At 53.1% G+C, this 23,885-nt stretch overlaps 6 protein-coding genes across 6 annotated transcripts; 1 reads left to right on the forward strand and 5 right to left on the reverse strand.

Annotated features, from left to right (window-relative positions):
- Positions 1–694: 694 nt before the first annotated feature.
- ColSpa_08435 (positive regulator of purine utilization) lies at positions 695–3,096 on the forward strand (the record flags this gene model as incomplete). The annotated part of the gene is made up of 6 exons (XM_049274647.1): positions 695–764; positions 827–846; positions 922–1,022; positions 1,076–1,300; positions 1,351–1,965; positions 2,046–3,096. The coding sequence occupies 6 exons, from the start codon at positions 695–697 to the stop codon at positions 3,094–3,096; spliced, it is 2,082 nt and encodes a 693-aa protein (XP_049130604.1).
- A 798-nt stretch (positions 3,097–3,894) lies between these two features.
- Positions 3,895–5,706, reverse strand: ColSpa_08436 (quinate permease; the record flags this gene model as incomplete). Its single annotated transcript, XM_049274648.1, has 5 exons — positions 3,895–4,307; positions 4,368–5,003; positions 5,066–5,330; positions 5,404–5,602; positions 5,675–5,706. The coding sequence occupies 5 exons, from the start codon at positions 5,704–5,706 to the stop codon at positions 3,895–3,897; spliced, it is 1,545 nt and encodes a 514-aa protein (XP_049130605.1).
- Positions 5,707–9,964: 4,258 nt separating this feature from the next.
- On the reverse strand, positions 9,965–12,352 carry ColSpa_08437 (uncharacterized protein; the record flags this gene model as incomplete). Its single annotated transcript, XM_049274649.1, has 2 exons — positions 9,965–12,059; positions 12,183–12,352. The coding sequence occupies 2 exons, from the start codon at positions 12,350–12,352 to the stop codon at positions 9,965–9,967; spliced, it is 2,265 nt and encodes a 754-aa protein (XP_049130606.1).
- Positions 12,353–13,293: 941 nt separating this feature from the next.
- ColSpa_08438 (uncharacterized protein) lies at positions 13,294–15,282 on the reverse strand (the record flags this gene model as incomplete). Its single annotated transcript, XM_049274650.1, has 1 exon — positions 13,294–15,282. The coding sequence occupies one exon, from the start codon at positions 15,280–15,282 to the stop codon at positions 13,294–13,296; it is 1,989 nt and encodes a 662-aa protein (XP_049130607.1).
- Positions 15,283–15,961: 679 nt separating this feature from the next.
- Positions 15,962–17,805, reverse strand: ColSpa_08439 (uncharacterized protein; the record flags this gene model as incomplete). The annotated part of the gene is made up of 3 exons (XM_049274651.1): positions 15,962–17,052; positions 17,101–17,615; positions 17,675–17,805. The coding sequence occupies 3 exons, from the start codon at positions 17,803–17,805 to the stop codon at positions 15,962–15,964; spliced, it is 1,737 nt and encodes a 578-aa protein (XP_049130608.1).
- Positions 17,806–21,177: 3,372 nt separating this feature from the next.
- ColSpa_08440 (uncharacterized protein) lies at positions 21,178–22,465 on the reverse strand (the record flags this gene model as incomplete). The annotated part of the gene is made up of 2 exons (XM_049274652.1): positions 21,178–21,338; positions 21,367–22,465. The coding sequence occupies 2 exons, from the start codon at positions 22,463–22,465 to the stop codon at positions 21,178–21,180; spliced, it is 1,260 nt and encodes a 419-aa protein (XP_049130609.1).
- Between the last annotated feature and the right edge of the window lie 1,420 nt (positions 22,466–23,885).

Consider the following 23,885-nt stretch of genomic DNA (forward strand, 5'->3'; position numbering starts at 1 on the left):
GAACAAGGGCAGTCAGGCTTCCAACGACTCGCGCATCGTCTCGTCTCGGACAGTCGACCCGGACCTTGGTTCGGATTACCAACTAATCATTCCTCGTGGCTGCGCCGCGTTCTGCTGCACTTCTGCACCGCAGATCAATTCATCTCGTTTTGGCCTTTGCGACAGCCGCAACTCGTAGCCGCCTCAAGATTCAAGATCACACGCATCATCGCTGTGACCCTGGTGAACACTCGCAACTAGCTGCGAGCCTCGACTCAGGAAGACTATCTCCGACAGCTGACGCGCCATCTGCACGCGATCCCGCGCTTAAGACGACCTGTTCGCATACGTGTGCTCGCTCGCGCTGGTCCCTGCAGCGTTATCCGACCTCCAGAGCTTCACCAAGTCCCAGCAATCACGATCCGGCCTGAGCTCGGCACTGACTGATCTCAACGAGACATCCATCTTCTGCCCCAGTCCTCTGATTCACTCGTTGCACGACATCCTGTTGTCTAGAAGACGTTGCATCGACATAGATCCGGCAAGGCTTACTTAAGCTATCAACTCACCTTGGGCGGACCAAGACGTCAAGCTGCCCCCCCCCCCCCGGTTCGTTGCCGTGCATCTCTTAGGACTTGCCATCGACCTCAAATCAACTCGGTAGCGCGGCCTCGAGGCACGGCACCTCGTTACCCCGTCGCGTTCAGTCGCCACAATGCCGCGATCCAGTTTCTCTGATAACCCCCTGCTGCGGGTATCACGGCCTGTCTCGGCCTGTTCACGATGTGAGTCGCCATGGTCGCGGCTGACTGCTTTTATTTCATGCGAAGCTAATCTTGCCCCACAGGTCGAGCTGCAAAAGTTAAGGTAACTGTTGTTCCCCGGTTGTTGGCTTCGATAGATCGCATCGGGCTCTTGCTGATGCGTCCCCTGCTGGCTTAGTGTGATGGAAAGCTCCCGGCCTGCACCGCCTGTGAGAAAGCCGGCCGTGAGAATGAGTGCTCCAGCGCCAACGACCAGTTCGCCAGAGGCAAGGAGAGAAGGTTTGTCCATCTACTCCGGAACTTTGGCCTGCATCGATCTAATGCGATGCCAGTTACGTCGCGGCCTTGGAGCTCAGAGTCGAAAAGCTGGAGAAACGATTGGCCTTTGCCAGGTCGCGCAAGGCGTCGGTCAGCCTTCATGATGTTGACGAGGCGGCGACAGCCCCTGCTGACCGTAAGGACTCACTGGCCAACATCCGAGCTGCCATTCATCGCAAGGCTGCCCGTAAGAGAGAGGACTCTGACGTCAACTCACTCGTGTCTGACTTCGGCTTTTTGTACGCCACCCTCCGAGTTTATCGCCCCATCAGGCGCTGACATCTGCCAGGTCCGTCAATGCAACGACCCGTGATTTCGAGCCGTCGGTGAGCGGCATGACGTTTGCTCGCCTAGTACTGGCCGCCGCAACCAACGACGAGGTGCCGGACCCCACGGAGGACAGTTTTCCGACAAGAGCCGAGGCCTTTGCCACCATCCAGTACTACATGGCCAACATCTACGCACTATTCCCTTCCTTTTCTGAGACGCATCTGCTTACGGTCCTCGACGATGTCTACCAGCAAGACGAAAGAGTCAAGGAACGCCTCAAAGATGCAGACTTTTGGCTCCTGTACATGGTTCTTGCCATTGGATACACGGCCCAGAGCAGGGACAAGCATGACGAGTACTACCGTCGCGGGCTCGACTTCGTTGCCCGCGCGCTACCCTTTGCTGATAAGGCCTTGATGCCGGGCTATCATACACAGATCCAGTCTCTCATCCTTTTCACGCAATACTCAATGCTCGACCCTGGCCACTTCGACAGCTGGTACTTGATCGGGTTCGCAAGTCGGGCTGTGGTCGATTTAGGGTTTCATCAGGATCCGCCTCAGCTGCAAGTCCCTGATAAGGCCGCGCTCGATCTCAGGAGGAAGATGTTTTACTGCGTCTACGCTCTCGACAGGTAAGCCCCAGCCATCGGATGTCGTTTATTCATAGCAGTGCTGACATTGGCCGTAGAACTATCAGCATGATTCGCACCAGATCGTTTTCGTTCACTGACGACTCGATCAATGTCGAGTACCCCAGCAACTCTGGTCTGTCTTCAGGGCCCATCACTGGGCCCCAGTCTGCAGACTCGGCTCTGGTTTTGTTCCAGCTTCGGCGCCTCCAGTCAGAATGGTATCAGATGCTGTTTCAGGCAGACTCGGCACCGCTCCCTGATGCTGCCTCTTTTATTTGGCAAATGTGTCTCGAGATGAGGGAATGGCACGAGTCTTTGCCGGACAACCTTCCATCAGGCATCCGTGAACTCTTTGAGCTCGAGCTGAGATACAGTTACATCTACTGCCTCGCGCCTAGCGATCGGTCGCCGCACCTTACGGACTATGCCCGAAAGCTCATTTTCGAACACGCCATCGCATACATGAACACCATCCACAACGTCGCCCACGGCGCCATGAACACGGCATTTTACAGCTCGCTGGATGCTCTCAAGGTCTACTTTGTCGCCATGCAGTTCCTCACCGTCTTGAACGCTGCCCGTGAGCTGCTCATCTCTGAGCAGAGGATCATCCCGCCCATCACTCGCCCGGGCACAGCGCCACCCCCGCCCCTTCCGCACCGCCCTATTGGTAGCGAAGACAGCTTGGACAGAAGCCTACGATGCCTCCAGCAGGTGTTTGAAACGCTTGACAGGTTTTCCCAGCGGTGGGATATCGCGTCGCAGCTCAAGACGACGTACGAATCCATCTCGTCAGATCTGTTCTCCTGGCTGCGGATTCGCCGGCAGATGAGGGAACAAGGACAGCTACCGCAGCAGCAGCAACAACAGCAGCAGCAGCAACAGCAGCATTACCAACAACCTCCCCCGATGCCTCAAGGACCCTCTCCTCCACAGGCTCAACTACCTTCGTACCCTCCTCCTCATCCCCATCCCCAGGTTATCATGGCTCCGCCTCACATGCAAATGCAAGGCATGATGCAGCAGCAGCAGCAGCCACAGCCAGGGCAACCTATGATACATTATAGATGGGTTGATGGGACGGGACAGATGATGTCTGGTCCTCCAGGACAGGGTGGCCCGCCCATGTAAACAAGTGGGGCGTCGCAGGGAATGGTTCGGGTTGCATTTAGATAGATCAACGTCCCCTATGTATTCTTAACTCACGAGACAATGTTACCTACACCAAGTATCAAGCTTGAAGTGTTTGATTTGCTGACCAGGTTCCGTGCTTTCTAACACTCGTGAACCAGGTGTAACTTGCGCGCACACGACTTGTATCTCAACGATGCCTTGGTTGGTTGTACCCTGGGGTTAAGTGACAAGTGCAGTGAGCTTGCGTTTTTGAAGATACCAGTTCGGCCGGTTGCCGACGATGGCCTCTGTCATTTCCTCCATGCTAGAGAGTCCACCTCGATCCGCTTGTCATCTCACATGCTTGCTTCCGTACGCATCTTATGTCTTTAAGCCCGAACATACAAGAGTCAGAGATGACGCTCAGCGATGGGGGTTTGGTATGAGATTTTGTCTCTGTGGGCAGACCGAACTACATGGTCTTGCATGCAGTTGGTAGAGTGCGAACAAACATAGTTCATTGACCTCCATCGATGCCTCCGGGTCTCTGCACATCCCTCCTTGTATGTTGCTTTAGTGTGACAATTGATGAGTACTGCAAATTTGGATGCCAGAGACACATCCATGATCATGGAACCCAGATTTCAATGTGAGGTTAGGGGACTTGGGTTGACAACACTTTAATTCCGCAGTTTGGGGTATAATGCGACTACGGACGACCACTGTTGGTTGGATCGACGCGGTTGTTCTCTGATACTAATACATCGACACGCATTACTCATTACGCTCTCCCGCCATCAAAATTCGGCACACGCTCTAAACGACCTCCCTCCGCTCGGACTCCTGCACCTCGGCGCCGTCCTTGCTCCCCGGTGTCCGGCCGTGGTCGCGCGCCTCGTCGTGGCCGACGCCCAGCATCTGGCCTCCCTTCTCGGTGTGGTCAGCGCCGCCAAAGAGCGTGTCCATCTGCTCGAGCGGGACCTGCTTGGTCTCGGGGATGCAGAAGTAGACAAAGACGCCGAGGACTATGTTCATGGCCATGAAGAAGAAGAGGCAGTTGAGGCCCTCGTTGGCGAGGAAGGTCGGGAAGAACTGCTGGAAGATTGTGTTTGCGACGTTTTGCATCTGCGAGCACATGCCGACGGCCTGCGCGCGCACGTTGACGGAGAAGATCTCGGCCGTCCACATCCAGGTCGTCGCGCCCCAGGTCGGTTTGTAGAAGAAGATGACTGTAGGGGCTTGTTAGCTTGGCTGTGATGTGCAGTGAGATGACATGATGTGCGACTTACAGAGGAACAGCATGAACACGATGGCGATCCCGACGGGCTCGCTCTTGGTCCCGTCCGCTGCCGTCGGCGTCTTCATGCCGATGATGGGGACGATGAGCATGCACACGGCCATACCGGCGGCACCGACGAGGAAGAGCCAGCGACGGCCGAAGCGGTCGGCCGTCCACATGGCGTTGAGCGTGAACAGGATGCCCATGGTGGCGTTGAGGGCGTTGATCAGGTTGATGGTGTCGTTGGAGGGCCATACCTTCTTGTAGATGGCGGTCGAGTACGAGTTGAGTGTGCCCTGGCCCGTGAGCTGCTGGCCGACGTTGAGGGCGAAGGCGAGGTACAGGCGCTTCCGGATAGAGGGGTCCTTGAAGAGCGCCGAGTAGCTGCTGCTGATGGCCTCCTTCTCGTACTCGATGGCCTCACGGATCTGGAGGAGCTCCTCCTCGACCTCCTGCTCGGTGTCGCGGATACGCATGAGGGCGGCGCGGGCGGCCTCGACGTTTCCGTTCTTCTGGATGTACCAGCGGGGGCTCTCGGGCTGGAAGGGCAGGGCGATGATGATGATGATGGGCACGAGCATCTGGAAGATGACGACCATGCGCCAGTCCCACTCGCCGAGCTGCGCGCGGCGCTTCGAGCAGGCATCTACACAAACTTTTTGTTAGTTCATGTACCACCGGGGCGGGTTGGGATAAGGGTATACGCACAGTTGATCCAGTAGGCGATGAAGCTACCCACGGAGTAGAACATTTGCCAGCAGGCCATGATGTGGCCGCGGATCTCTGAGGGGGCGACTTCGCCGATGTACACGGGGCCGGCGGTCAGGGCCAGGCCCTGGCCGAGACCGATGATGACACGGCCGGCGATGAAGACGCCGATCTTGTGGTGGGGGGTGAACGTCTGCATGATGGTCGCGATGATGGTGATCATGCAGCCGATGGCCATGCCCCAGCGGCGTCCGAGGTAGTCGGCCTATGATGTGCTTGTTAGCCGGCGGTCTAGAGGAGATTCACGACAAAGAGCGTGAATCAAGGGAATGACTTACGACAGGACCGCCGATGAAGAAACCGGCGACGATGGCACCGATAGTGTAGGCCGTGTTGACGAGGCCGATGAGCTGGGTGTCCTTCTTGAGGTCGACATCGACCCAGGCGAGCCAGTTCTGCGAGCCCTGGAGGGAGTTGAAGACGGATGCGTCATACCCGTAGAGCACCATGCACATGGCTGCCATCAGGGAGATGTACCTGCGTTAGAATTGTCAGCATATCCCGTCTAGAAACCTTTGGAGGCGTTGGAAGAGTCTTGGGCTGACGGACCAATTGTACACTCTTTTGCCGGTGGGAGCCATCTTGACGACCTTGCTGCAAGACAACCTGTGGGAGAAAGAAGGGTACTGTCTGAAGAGAAGCGAGAGATTGGTCAGGCAACTCCAGCAGAGAGATAAGGAACCAGATCACAGAGTCGATCGAAGATGGAGAGAGGGAGACGAGATGTTGTCTTTAAAGGTTTAACAAAGGCACAGGTTCTCATCAAACTTAACTAGCATTCGTGTCCCCGCAAGCAACCCAATCACCCCGTTCCCCCAAATCCCCTCATCCCCGTGTCCCCTCATTCCCCAGCCTACGGCTACTAGTGCACCTACTACACCAGGCAAGGCAGATAGGTAGCAGGACGGAAACGAGGGATAGACCTGCCGCTTCTCCATAATTACCGGGGTCCTGTCTGGCTGCTAGCGTTGGTTCCGGGGGAGCGGAGGCGGAGTTTGGCAGAGGAAGCACCGAGCATAGGGATACCTGTCGATTCCTCAGGTTCCTACGTTGGAAGCCATCACGGTAGCAAACGTCGTCGAATCCGATATCGTCACACCCAGCCAGCCAACCATCCACCCAGAGGCAACACGAGCCAAGCGGCGGGACAAGACGAACCCCAAGAGATGCGGCGACAGGACCAACTGTCTTGGCGCGGCACGGGTGTGTGCGTGTGTGTGTGTGTGTGGGCAGGAGTCATTTCCCCCAGAACTCTCTCCCCAACCTTTTGGTAGCATCCTTGTCATTGTTCTCACCCCGGGAGGGGCTTGAGCTGGCGGAGAAACCCCATGTTTTATGTTCCACCAATGACAATTCTGCCTTGCGTCACAGATGCTGAAAGTGGATGAGAAATCTTAAAGAGCAAACAAACCAAACAATTTCACCACCGCGTGGCGGCCGGTCTAGGCAAACGCTTGTTTTTCGAACGTCGACCCTCCTCCTCATCAACCCACCGCCATCCCGCGCCTGGCCCCAGTTCTGTTTGTGCAGTTGCAGAGTCACGCGCGGAGATGCTAGCAACTTCGAGAAGGAGGACGCGCCGCTTCTTATCGCACCACCTTTACGCGTGCGCTTCTGGGGACCGAGGTAGGTGTGTGGGAGGCGTTGGCGATGACCCTTGGCGCTGCACATGGCCATCCCAACTTGCCGAGTCCCGGATCTGGCCACGCCTCTCCTGTGGGATCGATGTGGACTCATTCAGCTGTGCTCTGCGCTACTCGTGCTTCTTGTGTTCTTCTCCAGAACCCCAATGAGCAGAGTTCAAAAAGTTTGATGCATACAATGTTCGGACCAAACTGGCTGACGACGCTGTTCGGTCCCGCTGCCGAAGCACGTCGCGCTTCCTCCCTCAGAGGTGTGACAATGCCAGGTTGGTCAGCTCATCCCAGCAGGCATGCTCGCGCAACGTTTATCTCGGGGACCCATCAACCCTGCAGCCGTCTCATGCAAAAGGTCCAGTTTCGGTGTGACTGGATGCACAGTTAAACTGTCACAGGTCCGCATCTCCCACGGTCCAGCTCTCCCTGTTTCGTTGCTCGCTTCGAGGTTCTCGCAACAGCTGGGCTTCGGCGGCTCAAAGTTTGATATGTAGCGTAGGAGGCTCATGACAAGTCGATACAAGCTTCAACTCACGCAGGCCAAGAGGCCTGGGAGCGCACAGCAGCCCTTTCTCGGCGATTAATGAAGGCCATCAAAGGAGCCAAGCATGGCTATTCCGCGCATCCCGCGTTGGCACTGCAAGCCACCCGACGCCCGCCAAGAACCTTCGAGTGCGTGCCCTTGATATCGCACCCTTTTCACCCGTCCTCCTTGGGCCCATTGTCGCTGTCCTTCAGTCACTGAGGCTCGTGATTGCATGGGCACCAAGATCCTTGGCAGACGGCATTTTGCTGCCGTTGAATTCCGGCAGTCTGGTACGAAAACGTGGCGGACAGTTCAGCTTGAAGTAATGACAACACCATCATTTCCATGTCTCGATGGGGGGCGAGTGTCTTCATCGCTCACCCGATAATCTCATTAAACCCCCCAACTCGCATCATCCCAGCACCTTTTGCCATCGTGACTCCATACTATCCTCTCCGCTTCATCTCCCCCGGACCCCAGAGTCCGTGCCGCAATCCGGAGCAGGGAAACCAAGCCACCAAAAATCCTGGAGGCCCACGAAGTACGAAGTGCCCGTCCGTTCAGCAACTTGTGGAGGAGAGACCTCGTCGAAAGGAAGCCACCAAGCCAGAAACAAGAAGGGCCCGCTCACCCCGCGAACGTGATTGATGGAAGAAATAAACATTCCCCAGACGGCTCCAGATGGGGCCGGCGAAGGCAAACGCCCACGGTTCAGGAAGAAAAAAAAAGGATCTCGGCCATGGATGCACGCACACCCACGCTAGTTGGAAAACCCGCCGCCGTCCTCGCCGGATTGTGGGGACGGACGGTCAGACATCTCCCTCGAGAGGCGAACACCCAAGTGTTATGGACCCTCGCATTCTCCTCCTTTGGCCAAAGGGCGCTGACGCATGCTACGTTCTGCAGAGTGCGGTATGCGGCTTTCTGCTGCGGTCTCCTGCGGATGCATGCAGGATAGTATGGTTGGAAGAATGGGGCTGATAGGAGCTGGAAAGAAAACTCTTACCCGACTCGTTATGCGATTTCATTAGGTTAGGTAGCTTAGGTATCGGGGAAATAGCGCACCATGGACTGTAGATCCTCAGCTCCAAAGCCGGGCCAGCCTCGGGCTCATTGCTCTACACCCATTATTCTGTCCGGATGGATGATGAGATGGATATTGCGTCAACGAGTTGCCTCGTTTCTGGGGGCGATGACAGTTGCAAAGGAGAACACATCAAGCCGATCTTGCTTTTTATGCTAAGGCTGGTTCCCTTTTCACGGAGAGTTATGGCATCTAGCATTTTCTGGTTTTCTGTGGTGTTCGAAGCGATAAGACTTCGCCTTGAATATCTTAGGACAGCTGTCAGTCTGTTGACAATGCCAAGGCGTCAAGAGCGAATCGAGTTGAGTAACCCATAGACTACAACGACGATGGCTAAAGCTGACCCCTGACTTCGTCGTGAACAGTCTGAACGAGGACGCCCGCCCCCTTTGACCATCGATGATCTCACAGGGCTTGGTGCTTCCAATGCAAACACGTAAATAATCCCGATGCAACACGAAACGATGCCCAGAGCTCTCCAGAGAGAACCTCCTTCTCCCCCAGACAATGAACCAATGCTGCTGCGCACCCTACAGCCAGCACGACGATACCTGTCAACAAAGACAAATTCAGATTGCCTACTGGTGTCTTGTCGAGAGGAAACCTAGGCGAGGTTGTGAGTTTGGAAAAAACACCGAAGGCGGTTTGTGATGGTGGTTCTGCAAAGATGGCCCTCGTCTGCTCCGGATGGGGATGACCAAAAACGGTCTCCTCCAGGTTTGGATTGTCATCGCTGCATTCCAACTCGACCACAAGTTGTGGAAGCATTCTAGAGATTCTACGAACCTTTCATAAGGAGGGCAGGGGTTCTGCCTCTGTTCTTGTGCTACATGCCATCGCCTTCGTCATCCGCTCGACCCTTAGCCTGCCCGGTTACCGACGAAGTGTGGTCCCAGGTATATTTCCAAGCCTGGTACTAGGTAATCAGACACCTGCCGTGGTATGTTCACCATCTCTTGTGTTTGATTACACGTGGCGTCGCAAAGGGCAATACCTCTGAGGCGTCTAAGTCGATATCAACTCGCTGCACCAGAGAGTACCAAAGACGACTGCAATGGGATTCTAGATCCGCAGGCCGTGGATCCTTGCCTCCTGCTGAATGTACATGTTCTCGGCGTACTGTCTCCTGACTTGACCCCTCCTTCAACAGCAATCTGATCGAGATGAAAGAGATTACAATTTCGTCAATTGAGTAAGAACCGGCCCTCAAGATAGGCGACGTAAATCGCTGGTCAATGATATTTCGCTGTATCCTGAGATCCGCTTGGAAATCCGTGACAAAGTGTAAAACTTCGAAAGGCGGTCATGGCCCGTACGATGGCGTTCTTGACTTTACTGCTTCAGGGTTGCAGTAGCTTTTAAGTAGCCAGGTCCATTGCTATCAACCATGCAAAGCGATTTTACTGGCAAGATGCTGCGATGCTTGTGGGAAAATGGGCGGTAAAGGAATGCTGGACCCGGCTTTCCATAACCCTAAGCCGCTCATCGATTCTCTTTGACCAACTGTTTGCGTGTCACTCGAGACACGCACCTATACAGCTCCATACTGGAGTGATGTCACGAAATACGTTGTAGCTAAACAACTATTAATCTCAAGCGGGCGCGTCTACTGCCAGGGCAGTATCGCCGATGGCCAGGCTAACCTTACTGGCCGACGCACTCTCCGATCCTGTGATATCTTTATTCTTTTTTGGGCCAGTTTTCTTCTTCCGCTTGGCAGTCCCGAGGTTTACTGCCGGAGCCTCCATTATCCATCTCGCGATGGCGGCAGCGCGCTCCGTCAAGATGGGGTACTCTCTCCCATCGTCCACGCTCCATCGTCGCAAGGCGGGAGATGTTTGCCCGCTTGCTCCGGACTCCGACTTTCCGTTCGAGCTGTTCTTTAGTTTCAGCAGGTACTCGTGGTCTTCCTCGGCACGCTTCTGGCGTGCAGTGATAGCCGCACGAAGACTAGCCTCGTCGACGACCCTATCATCGTCAAGCGAATCCATGATGGCTTGCTGGCGAACTCTCTCCTTGCGCTGCTCCTCTTCCTCGCCCGCGTCAGACAATGTGCTCGGGTCTCTGGTAATGGCAGCGGCAGCAAGGGCGGCTGCTTTGGGGGATGGATGGGTTTTGCTCTGCTGCCCAGCAAGTGACCCGTCGAGAACCGGAAGGGGAGCAGGAGCGCATAGTTGCTCCCAAGACGCGGCCATCTGGATCCAATTTTGCGCCCTACGCAGAACCTCGATCCAATCCGCCCTTGCCGGAGATCTACTGGCTTGGAAAATCGGGTATCCATCGGCGAGGCGGGCAAGTCGAGCCACCATGTATGCATGGCGAAGAAGCTCCTTAGTAGATGTCTGGACCAAGCAGTGGCAAAGTAGCAGAGAATGAAGGGCGTCCGTTAGCAAGGGATGATAAGTGATGGCTTCATAGTTGCCTGGTTGCACCAGGCCCGAGGAACGGACCACGTCCTGGGACGGATAGGGTGGGATATCGGTGGGAGGAACAGCAGCAAAGAGGTCGGACAGAGCGTATGTCTTGTAGGGTGGAGTGCTTCCCGTGTCGGGGATACGAGGGTGACGAATACCATTCGCGGCGAGGTTGACCTTCTCAGTAAACTCCTTAGCTACTTTCAGGGGCAGATCTGGTGTATAGTCGAATTGCGACAAATAAGCCATGTAGTCCCGAAGCGCTCTCTTGGCGTACGTCTTGACCACTTTGCGATTCTCCAACCGCTTGCTTGCTGCCTCCTTATCCGCTGCCGTAGGTTCTGGAGCCTGCTCGCTGGCCCTTGTCCCATTCCCTGACTTGAATACTCCATTCGTGCTGTTTGCTTGTGCTGTCTCTCCGTTTGCAGGAATCTCTGGCAAGCTGTCCACCACGTGCTGGCATGCAATCGTCAAGTACACTCCGGCACGCTGAAACAACAGTTGTGTTTCCAAGCTGCTAGGCTGCTGTTCATCCGTCAGAATCACGTCCTGACTCCTGCGCGATCCATTCACTTGCTGCAACTCTTGGGAGGACGGCGTCTTGTGCAGCGGCTGATGGAAACGTTGCACTTGCAGCGCGGCGCTCAAGTCCTGTGCGGCACCCTCATAGTCGTCCTTGAATGTGCGGACCGTGGCTCTGGTTCGCAAGGCTTCTCCCTCTGTCGGACGCGCCGAGATGACTTCGTTCAGGGGCTGTAGACTGGTACATTCTGCCATCTGTCGCGAGGGTATTTTTTCGTGAAAGAAATGAACGTATTTGGCATCCGGGTCGTCCTTGCTGCGCTGCAGCACCAGAGACCCAATCTCTTCGAGTGGTGAAGCACCTTGCATGGTCGCAACGCTGCAGGCAATCTCATCCAGACGATATGCGCGGGAGAGCTTCTGGCTCGCCTGCTCTCTCATACGGAATTTCCGCTCCTTGCTAAGCTTCGTGCCGTGACCGTTACCCACCCCGAAGCCCAACGATGACATGTGCCCATTGAGTCCGCCGTGTATGTTCGTAAGGGTCGGCGAGGCGATATCACTGGCAGCCCGGACGGCCAGGTTTGTGGCTTCGTCCACGAGCCGGCGGATCTTGAGGAGATCGAAGAATACGGCGGGATCGATCGGACGCGGTCGCGGGGTGTTGTAGTTGATATTCGCAATGGTTTCGAGTATCTCGACGGGCATCTGCAGCCATGGACCATGGAAGGAGGAAATGAAGCGCCAATGCCTGTCGCGCAGTCTTTGTTAGTGATGAATCTTTCCGTAGGCAACCCCATCCTAGTCGACGCCGACGGCGCATCGCCTGCGCGCTGACTTCAAACTAAGGAATGATCCAAGACACTTTACGGACTTATTGCGACATATGATGAGCGCAGGAGCTGTATCGGCAATTGCGCTTGCAGCCCTCTTGGACGCCGAGTCCTTGGATGAGCCATTGGAAGAGGTTTGCGATGCGCTTCCGCTAGGTACACTCTCGTCAAACTCGTCGAGCGCGGTCTGCTTGTTCTTCTTCTTGGCCATGTTCGCGCAGAATTGTTAACGGCCCAAGTGAAATATAGGCGAGCAGATAGGATCGCAGGAAAACCGTCGTCAAGCTCCTCGAGACGAACACGGACTCGAGGGACGGTGAAAGTGGTGGATTTATCGTCCAATTGGTATTCAGCTCATGGTAGCAAATTGTCTATTCCGACACAACTCGTTCCGTATGCGCAATGTCGACAGCGAGAAAATGACGATCCCGTTTCCAGCGCGCGCGCGACTCCTTTGGCTGCGGTTTCCTCCCTCTCCCAGCCCGTCTCGACTAGATGATCGTCCTTCTCTCGTCGAGGCATGGAGCCAGGGAAAAAGACTAGTCACGTGCTGTATCACATGATCATCGTTCCGCTGGCTTATGTCAGGAGGTAGTAGCGTCTTCTATGCTCTGCTTCTAATAGATAATCAACACGCATGTGCTTCTTCTCTGAACAACTCAACAAGGTCTAGATGAAACCATATATTCCCCCAACAAAATCAGGTTTGCACGGAGAGTATGGTTCATCTGGCAGTCTTGTCTGGGCTTATAGACGAGCGCGACGAGGCAGCAGCATCGGCGCCTAAGTGGGCAAAGCTAAGCAGCTTGATGCGGACTTTGAGCGGGATTAACAGGAGGGCTTCAAACATCAAACCTCTCTAGCTCTGTTACGGCAATTATAGCTTGTGAATGCCGTTGTCTGACAAGATAAATAAAACATTCCCCGGGACTAGCAGACCTCGATTTCCCAAGAAAGCTCTTTGACAATACACTCACTGTTGTCACATAACGATGAATGATTCAGATCTGTAATAACACAAACAGTTTGTAACAAACGTTTACTTTAATTAGTACATGGCCAAATGACTGCAATTTAGCTTTTAGACACTCTTCTTTTGGAAACTGGAGCAATCATCTTGCAAAGCCATATACAAGTTCCATCCAGTCTGGTCTACGTACCATTCGCCGGCTGGACCCATTCCTTGCCATTAATCGTTGTATTCAACGTGCCTTTAGCCTGGAAAATATTCGTCATTATATCAACGTTCAGATGGAAGCCGCCCACGCTGGTTTTCTTAGTGCCGTTGTTCGGTCCAGTCTGGATCAGGTCGGAGAACCAGTAAACATCCTCCAGGGTCGGGGTAGGGTTCACTACCGTCACCGCCTCCGTTCCAGCAAGCACATTAAGACCATCATCGGAGAAATTGTGATACTCCACCGCGACAGTTCCTGGAAGCTGGCCGTCGTCGCTGTTTGGAGTTATCATGATGTGCGCCCATCCACCAACCCTACCCTTGAGCGTAAAGTTTCCAAGCGCAGGAAACGGTCTTTCCGGGACTTGGCTTCCAGGAGCGTACAAGGTTGCCCAAGGGATGGTATCATTAAGCGGCTTGACAGAGACCGGCGAAAGCGGTTGCCGGCTTGCAAGGTGAGCTATCATCATGCGCTCGATGCGGCCTCCGGGTGCTGTAGACGGGTAGCAGGGCAAGGGGTTTTCCCCGCCGCAGGCCGGAGGCGTGGTCAGTGCCTGGTAGTAAACGATTCGCATCCCGTCATTAGACCATTTCGGATCAGCGCGGCCGTTCCACTCTGGGTCGTTGACGGCACCGCTGCCGGGGATGCCGCTTCCTTCCGCGTTTATCTGCTGTCCAAAGTAGGAGCCTCGGTCACCGTGAATGTCGATCAACCACGGCTGAAAGAATCGCCGCTTGCCATTGTTCCTTGTTGAAGAGACAGCACTGGCGGCTACTAAGTCTGTCAGAGGTGGGATGCCCCGTAATCCGGCCAAGAACATCTGCCTGCCAGTGCCGCGTGTGTCCATCACGACTGTCCATTGGTCGTCAGGCGATATGTCGACGGGATCAACATACTCTGGATGAGCAGTGAGCCGCCGTACTTTCCCAGTGGTAAGATGAACAGCGAAGACATCAATGTTGGACGACTCGGCTGGATATCCGATGTATGTGACTTCGTTTCCCGTGCCACTGAAGCCGCGCAACTCTCCAACAGTGATGGCATCATAGTTTATGCGGAGTTGACTGCTGTCTTCATGATCGACCTCGATAGGTTTCTTGGCGTCCGGATTGAACAAGACATTGACGTTAATCAGGTCATAGCGAGGAGCAAGTGGCTCGCCAGTGGTGGGCGAAGGATTGAAGGATAGTCTTCCGATGTATCCGAATTGGCCGATCTTGCCAGATGTAATCGTGAATGAATTGAAGCCAATATGCTCGTCGCCAGGATGAATACGCAGTTCTCGGATCCGGCCGCCTGGACCCGATCCATCAACGGCCGTGTTCCAGCGGATAGGGTAGATGTGGACGTGCTCGGGTGTGCAGGCTTCACTCGCGAGCTGGGCAGAACACTCGATGATGTGAGTACCAGCCAGCACACGTTGGCCGTCGTTGAAGGTTTGAGGGTAATCGAGCAGTTCGTTACGCCCCAACTGATTCTCTGCCGGGACGCCGCAAGTAACGCACTTCCACGCGTCTCCGTTCGGGAACGTGGTACCATCGACCTTGACGATGATTAACTGCAATCCACTGTATATGCTGGCTGGGGCTGGGGCGTTGGGAGCCCCGGTAAAGTTCACTGACGCTACGACGTGAAGATTATCAGGCAGGAAGTTTCCGTTTTGGAGAGTGGGGGATTTGCCAATACATCCGGTTTCGTTTGGGTTTATATCCAAGGTGCACCCCCCAGGGCCCTCGTCCGCTGTGACGGGAGGTAAGGGAAGCTCGGTCACGGTGATAGGTTCCCGCTCTGGAGGCGGAGGCACAATGGTTGTCCTCCAGTCCGAATGTTTTGGAACGTTTGGGCCAGAAGAGTCATACAGCTTCTCGTACCTAGAATGGCTCAGCCGGAATTGCTCCTCGTTAGTGAATGCATGTGTTATGCCGACAGCAGCGAGGAGGCCGATGAGGATTAGTCCACGGCGCATAGTGGATAGCATCGATGCAGACCGGCTCTGATAGACCGAGGTGCGGATCTGGAAGTTCATGTAACAAACGTCGGACCTAGATCATCCTTATGGATTGAGTGAGTTTGGTTTGGAATTCACAACTAAGGCAATAAACTTGCCGAGACCAACGTTCGGGCCAATTCCTTGGGAAGGCTTGGCAAGAGACCCGTTGTGCAGAGTGATCTTACCGAGTAAGGTCGCAGCAGGCGGGCGTTGCCGAATTTGAGAAAGTGCTTGACCAAGCACAAATGCGTTTGCCTTTCTTACGTCAGTGCTAGCACCCAATGCGAAGATTCGGGGGGGTTTTTTTTTTTTTGGGTTGCGGATCCGAAAACCTGGTGCTGTGCGGATTCCCGTCTATACGCGGAACAGAGATCGCAAGTTCGGTCAGCGCTACAGTCTAAACGCGTATTGGTCTCCATGAATGACGTCTTCCGCGGATGCCAAGTTAGCGGCTTTGGGTCCAACTTTCCCGGGACAACTTTAAACAGTCACTGGGTACGTTATTGAACGATCGACTCAGTGATTCTAAACTATTGAATGACTTGAAGAGCATCTACGTCCTGAGAGTTGATGTCATTGATGTGTTGCAAAATTCGTGCTGCGACAACAGTTTCTCATTGCCTTGCAAACCCATCTTGGTCTCAGTGTTACTGAATTAAGATAGATCGACAACAATGACCGATGTCTGAAGCCCAGCCAACCCTTCTGTTGCGATCAAGCCGCCAGCGCCCAGCTCCCAAGCAGCGTCTCCCCAGAGTACCTCGATGACTTGGCCAGCCTCAACGCCCTCCGGCAGAACAATTCTGATCTCCCCTTGTATCTCATCATAATTGAGGTTCACAACGCTGATCAACGCTTGCCTTTTGTTGTCATCCACCCACGCAGCAGCATCAACCCTCTTCGCCCCCTCGACAACCAGGTCCTGTGTCCTCTCTGTTCCCAGCAAGAAATCGACCGCAGTCTTATGCGTGAACAGCCCAGACAACTTGCTAGTCAGAGTCTCCAATTCGTCCGTCGCTGGATAATTCCACATCACGATACCTTTGGCGCCGTGGTTTACAGACAAGACCGTCATCACGGCCTCCTCATCCGCCGTCGGGTATCGCGCCCAAAAAGTTTCGTTGCCGAATGCCTGCGGCGCGAACCATTGTGTTTTCTGCCACCCCAGGATCTCATCGCGACGGTAAAACTCGTCCAACCGTACCGCAATATCTTCAAACTTGCCCTCGCAGTCGTCGCACCCGCAGCAGCCGTACGTCGCATTACACTCTGTGCCATAGACTGTCGAAAAGGTTGCATTGATGGCCACCGGATAAACGTCGCTCATGACGATGTCGGCGCCAGCGGCGTACTCGGCGTAGTGAAAGTCCCAGCAGTTGAGAGCGAGGGAGACGGGGTGATATGGGTCAATGGCTTTGATCTGCTCGTACGCGATACCAGTGGAATTGGCGGGGTTTGCTTTGCCGTCGGCTTCGTCGCTCTGATACCATAGCAAAATGGATGGGTGAGTGCGCAAGCGGGTGACTTGATCGACCATATTTGTAAGGTTGGGCCAGGTCCATAGGACGTCGTAGCGGAGGTAGAGGCCCAACTCATCGGCGCGCTGTAAATACGGCTCAAATTCGTCCCAGGGAAAAGGGATCTCGCCGAGGCTTCCCGTGGGCACGATGTGGATGACATTATAGCCCATAGCGGCGAACTCGTTGAGTGTGTCGACGCTATCGTTCCAGTAGAGAGTCCATTGCGCTGTGATCAGTCAGCGAGATATCTAAAGGACAGAGATAGTATGCTTACTGTAGTAAGTGTACGCGAAGATGAGGTCCCACGGTGAATCTTTTCCCCGCTGCGCCAGGAGTCCGCCATAGAGGTTATCGATGCGGGCTACGCTGCCGTAGTCTTCGGGGTAAGGCAGGTAAGAGAACTCAGTCCAGTCCTCGTAGATATGTGTCGAGTCTAGCATTGTGCGGACGGTGATGTTATAAGCCTCCATACGGGGAGTTAAAGAGCCCATTGCGAGAGACACCTCGTTGTTCCGCGACCCCAGTGCAATATCTTGTGTTGTGCGCACATCGTTCTCGAGAACTATCTCAACGGTTAGATGCTTCGGTGTCGCAAGCGAAGCGTTCTGTCCAAAGCCAAGAGGAAGCGGCAAGCCGACCTGGTTTGAGATAACGGCATCGATGAGGAGATTTGCAGTTGAATCAGTCTCCAGGTAAATGCTGAGGCGCGGTCGCACCTTGAGTCTTAAGAGAGGGATATCCGAGATGACAGGCTCAGGAAACCATCCGCCCGGGTCAAAGGAGGAGTCTCTATGGTTCTCAAACAATGAATAAGGTCTTATTAGCTGCGCAGTGACGAGGTGACGTACGTAGAACGATAGGCCTTGCCACACCAGATATCTACGCCTTCAGGGTTGTTGAATCGGACGGCTTGCCCTTGGACAACAGAAAGCGACGCAAACAGCGCTACAACGGCCTCAATTGGTTTGCGAAACATCATCTTGACTAATGAAGTTCTAAGCTATTGCGAATAGCATCACGGTCAGGTTCGCCATAATTCCAAGTGAGTGGACTTATATGAGTGGGGATCTGAGCAATTGAGGCCAGTCCTTGGATTGTTGCTTCGAGTGCAGCCGAGTGGACCATTGTGTTCACGAACCACACCATGGTCACTAATGACCTAAGGTGTCATCGCTTCCATAGCATTGCCACCAACGTTTCCTTCCAGGGCGTTATTCCATCATCAATGAGGGGAACACACGCATGTGAGGGGTTTGACATGAATCTCCGAACAGTGACGTTACATCTTTCCAAATCTCCAAAGTCCTTGACGTTTATCCTGTGAAGGGGTGGGGAGGGGGTTGGGGTCTGCCGAAATCGCCGAAGGGTTGTTATCAAGGCATTCAACCAGGAAATCTGCGCTTCGGAACTCGGCGGTTGTCTGCGTTAGGATGGATTGGCGGCCAGAGTGCGGGGTGACGGATGGATGAGTAGAGATAAGCAAGGGTCGTGATAGTACCCTTTATCTCAACGTACCATATCTCTCACTCCGGTTTGCGAGATAAGAATATTATTGAGTTCACGCTAACCAATTCGATATCGTTCTGTATACAACGTTTTGTAAATGATTACGATTAATTGCACCGCATTCAAACTCGGGTGTACTTATACAGTGGAGCTCAAAATGCTACCGGACGGCGACCTGCCATTCGAGTGCTGACATATAGTACACCTGAGTAAGTTAACTTGAAATCAACTAAACAGCTCTTAGTACTAGCCTTGTGATAATAACTGCTAAATGCTGGGGTTAGCGCTGTTCATATTTATATTTAGACGCTATCAAGACTGATATGAAGCTTAGGTTTTTCACACAGGGTAACGAGACCAAGCTCTCAAAAATGCTTTGAAGAAAAATTCGGATGCTCAACATTCCAACCCGTTTGTAGTAAGTTTTCCTGTTTGTATTCAAAGCGAGAAAGGGGGAGTGGAGTCAACAGACTCAATGAATTCAAAAGATTAAGCACGGTTTCATTTCAAAGAACGTTGGGCTCACAACCTTTCGATAATGACGCTGGGATTCCGCTTTCTCTGTGGTCCAATTACGCTCGAACTGGGGTGCTTTATCTATTTTCTGTCAAAACTATGCCGCCATAGTTTTCGTAGCAATATCTCTTGTAGCCGACGCAACCGGCAGAGAAATCATTATCGAGTCCGTGATACAAGCTGCCTTCGAGTGTTATACAGACAAAGGATAGGCGTGATCGAGTACAAAGCCTTCAAAATTTCGTGCTACGCTTGGTCGTGTGTTCTATCTTTTTAAAAGTTAGTAAACATCATTGATACGATCAGAAAGTTTGCAGTTGACTTGGAGTCAGAATCCTAGACAAGCTGCATTCATCAGTCAATAGTAATTCAAGTTAAAAAGGGGAAGTCGAGTAAGTAAAGCTTGAGTCTAGAAATCTTGTCATTCCAAAAAAACTATAAAAAAACTGTCAACCTGCAGAGATGATAGTTCGGATCGCCCTATTTGACTTCCCACACTCACCAACGGCTGCTTCAACGTTGAGCTTCAAGTTGATCGTGTTGACTGGGTTGTAAAGGATTTGAAAGAATATTATTTCAATTTCCAAAAGCTATGCGTGGTATAAAGCATGGGTTGCTGATACAGATGGCCACTTAAAAGTTATAGTCTGGGTAACTGCGCGTTTTCGTCTACTCTTCTAAGGGAGGTTGCGAGGTGATACACTTTCGAATTGAAGCCGAAGAAGTCAGATGACAACTGCAAATGACGAGCTGAAAGTGGCACCGCCGTGTTCATAGCATCTAACCGACTAAGACAATCATACCGCTGTCATTAAGTCGATGGCACTCAAACTAGGCATGACCAATGATTCATCCCCCCTTGGTCAGATGGTAGTGTTTGAAGTTGAATATCTTTTCACATATAAACTCCTGGGCTGCGACTCTCGTGGGACCAATATCTCGGTTAGCCGAACATACTGGCTAATGCTAATCCAAGGAATGATTCGCTCACCCATGGCCTTACCACTCAACTACACGTTAAGATCACTAGAAACTGACGATGGAAGCTTCCTCTTAGTATAAGCGCATCGGCACGCCGAAATCCCCAAGTTTCGACCTATGGGCCATGAATGATCATCGAAACGGGCAAGGACCTGATCGACGTTAGAAGTTTTTAGACTAGCTGAGGAGCCGGTGGCCCACGACTCCGGGAAATGCTACATCACGGCCCGTAAGTAGAGACTCAGCGACGCATTGAGGGCACTATGGAGTAGCCCGTGAGTGTGCGTAAGGTGCTCATCCGCGAAATGAGAGACAGGCCAAGACAATGGGGGCACGTAGCACAGCAGCTCGGCACGCAACTTATCAAATTGGACGTTGATTGTCTGAACTCCATCATGCATTCGACCGTTCTGCGTCTCAGGCATCAAAACTATCCAATCGCCTTGCGGCATTCGGCCGAAAGAACCAGCCAACAACGAGGTTGCCGTCTCAATTTAGTGGGGTCCGACAGTCAGATGAAGGGAAGAAGCCAAAGCAAACGCCAGACAATGAAGGTGCGTGACAGAGTACAAAGATTGTTTGTGCTGCCTACCAAAATGATGGCATTGTGGCACTAACGCCGTCGCAGTCTGCGCGAGATGGTTCGAGCAAGGTCAGGAGGTACATATCGAAAAGTCTGACCAAGGCAACAAAGAAACTCGTCAGTATCTTCAGCCCTCTGAGACTCTTTCTACACCTTGCCTGCTTCGAACGTGGAATGACCATGGTTCCCATATCTTCGTCCCAAAGTTCTAGGAGGTAACCCTGCGCTGGTCGATCGAGCCAATCGCAACAGTCCGAGTGAGTAGGACGTGGAGATGATCTGCGAATGAGACGGGCGGATTCTGCCGAGCGATCAAAGCGGCTCAACCGGCGCAGCATGCAGGACCCCTGGAACCCAGGCAAGCCAGGGGTACCTTTTTGACGTTTCGTTTACGATTTTCCAAACATTCCAGGGATGTCTCCAGCTTTTGGCCCGTTTCGAGCACAGAGTCAATATGAATTGCCCAATTATTGAGAAGCCTGCGACTCGCTGCTACAGCATTCGACAGGGTTTATTAAAGACACTATTAGGAAAGATCCCATACCCTATTGCCTTAGTAAGAAGAATGGCCTGTTACGGGAGTAATTTTTTGGCTAGCGTTTTACCAGGCTTTCAAACTGATACCAACAAGCACCGAGTACCACGGGACCCTCGCCTCCTTCACACCCACACCCACAGTCGCAGACCATCCGTGACCACAAACTTCGCCTGACACCGAAGAAGCTAACAAAAAAATACTACTGACATCTTGGCTTGCAGGGCTTATCAAGCATGCTGCTTCAAGCTTTCCGCCACCCCATTCAGCTTTCGTCTCAGCCCGCGGGATCGGGCAACGTCCTCGCCAAGTCCGTGGCTAGGGATGGCGGTTGCTGGGTCTTCTGAAGCTGTGCGCGAGCTGCTCTTGTCTTGGTGGAAGGAGTCACTTCCTGTGGAGGTGCTGGACTCAGTTTTTACCAGACGTTGACGAGCCAAGCCGAGCGGGCTGTAGGGCGGAGCCTGCTTGACTTGGAGGCTTTTGTGATTGCTGCTGAGATTGTTTCTGGCCCTGATTGTTACCGTTGCCGTTGTTGACGTTGGTATTGGAGTTCTGAGAACCCAGTTTGGCGGGCTGCAAAGTGTTTTTGCCGCTGTCTCCACTGGCTCCCTTGCCGATGTTCTGACCATTGTTGTTGCCCTGATCGTTGATTTGGTTGTTGCTCTGAGTGCTGCCGCCGTTTCCACTGACTCCCTTGCCAATGTTCAGTCCATTGCTATTGTCAGCCTGGTTTTGGTTACTGTTCTGACCGTTGCCGCTCTGGGTTTGGCCATTGCCGTTTCCATTGTCATTCCCGTTGCCAACGGTAGGCGCTTGAGTTACTTGAGGTGGTGCAGTGCCGCCTTTAACAGGTGGCGGGACTGCGGGAGTAACGTTGGCGCCCTCAACCTCCAAGCATCCTGTAGGACGAACAGCCTGAACCTCAGGGGCACCGGCAGCAGCAAAGTACATATCGATGTTGGGAAGTACATTGACACAGCGGTTGTTGTTGATGGTGTTGACGTCCTTTTGCGCGGTGTCGGGTCCGTTGGTGACCATGGATTGCAAGGTATCAACGACCGCCTGGAAGTTGCCTTGTGTGTCGAGCACTGCATTGGCTTGTGTAACCATGTCCGTTCCTTGAAAGGCGGTGTCGAGAACCATCTTATGATTGAGCTCGTCAATCTCGGCGTTGAGAGCAATTGTAGCTTGCTTGGTGAACTCAGCGCCGGTAAAGGATGTGGCGGTGTTGAGGAACTTTGTGACCTTTCCTGTGTCTTGCATCCAAGACATAACGGCATTCATTATCTGGGTACTGCTGACGCCATTTCGCCCTTCGACCGTGTTGTTCTGGCCCTGACTGGCGCCTGTCTGACCTTCGGCAACGTCGTTCTGGGGCGTTCGGGTACCGAGATGCCGGACACCCCGGACGAGGAATCGATGATGCCCAACGCCTTTTGCTGGGCTAGCAGCTGGTAGAGCGAGACCAAAAGAGGGTAGGTAAGAGAAAACGAAGAAAAGAATGAACGAATACTGCATTTTGGCAATGTTGTTGAGTTGGTTGATACCAAGACTAGCTTGGTTGCACCAAGAAAAAAGCCACACCTACAAAATATAGTATAGAAAGAGAAGAAGGGTGGATGATTCGGCGGGCTGTCCTAAAGGAGAGTGGTAGAGCGGAACGACCTTGCAAAGGTGTCCGACCATTCACTGAAAAAAAAGAGAATCTGATTAGGTGAGATGAGAGGAAAGAAAACGCGACTAAGATCGGAAAGAGTTCACCGGCCCGGAACCGTGGGCAGATGGACAGGACGATAGAACGACTTATATCGAATGTCCGCAAGACGTATAAGGTAGTTGAAGACTGAACAATGCGACTGCTCTTGGATGAAAAAGAGATGTTGATCTGAAGGATATCCAAGGGTGAGGGGTCATTGAGAGATCAGGCGCACCAGCGCTTGGAAGGGTCGTGATGGATGCGTTCGGGGGAGGACACTCCAGACGTCACAGCCAAGAAGAATGTGTTGCAACGCCAAGGCATGATTGACAGGGGATTCATAGGGAAACAGGTATCATTAGCTAAACGAAGTGCTAAGAAAAGATGGGGGATCGATGTAAGACTTGAGAAGAGACGGAAGCAAGCGGACGAAAGGGGTCAAAGTGGTTTGGAATGCCGGGGTCACCTGGGGTTCCTCTGTAGTAGGATACAGGGTGGTGTGCTAGTGAGCAGGGATCGAGGTAGGCTGAGACTCAAATCGACTCATCAGGGAGTTGAGTGGGCTTGTCGCATACGGACACCAAGTCTAAGAATTCGCCCACCTTGGCGAGGGTCGCCCATGTTAGTCAATTCTTGAGAATGAGCTTCAAGAAGATCAGGTCATATATACTAGACCAGAATACTTGAATCAAACCACGTAGGGCCCAATTATGAATTGAAAGGGTAAAGGAAGTAAGCGGTAGCTGTCACCCGCCTCGTTCTATTCAGATGGCCGTGGCGCAAACTAGCAGCATCCTGTCTCGGCCTTTCGGGGCGCTTCTCATTGCCATTCGGGACATAAAAAATGCCATCATTCAATCTGGGTAATGTGGCATGTCTCTGGAGACCGGAACACTCCGAAGGGTCCCGAAGGGTTGAACAACCACATGAGTAATGAGGATATTGTCCATTTCTCCGATTCCCCAAGGGAATGGCCTTCTGCGGATGATTACCAGCGATGTATCCGCGTAAGTCGCACAGACTGCAGATTAACTTGAACCGCCTCTTTAAACAACCGGCGAAAGTGGAGGTGATTAATACAAATACTATCATGATCAAGGATTTGGTGACGACAGAAAATTTCCGAAATAACAGGAGAAACGAGGGCCACGGGGCAAGAAACGAGATAGTTGGATAACCCGAGGACAAGGCAAGCAAGAAGCAGAGGGCCATGTGGGAGAATATCGTCCGAGGGTTAAGAGA

Source organism: Colletotrichum spaethianum (assembly GCF_022836535.1).
Source record: "Colletotrichum spaethianum MAFF 239500 DNA, contig22, whole genome shotgun sequence".
NCBI classification, from domain to species: domain Eukaryota; kingdom Fungi; phylum Ascomycota; class Sordariomycetes; order Glomerellales; family Glomerellaceae; genus Colletotrichum; species Colletotrichum spaethianum.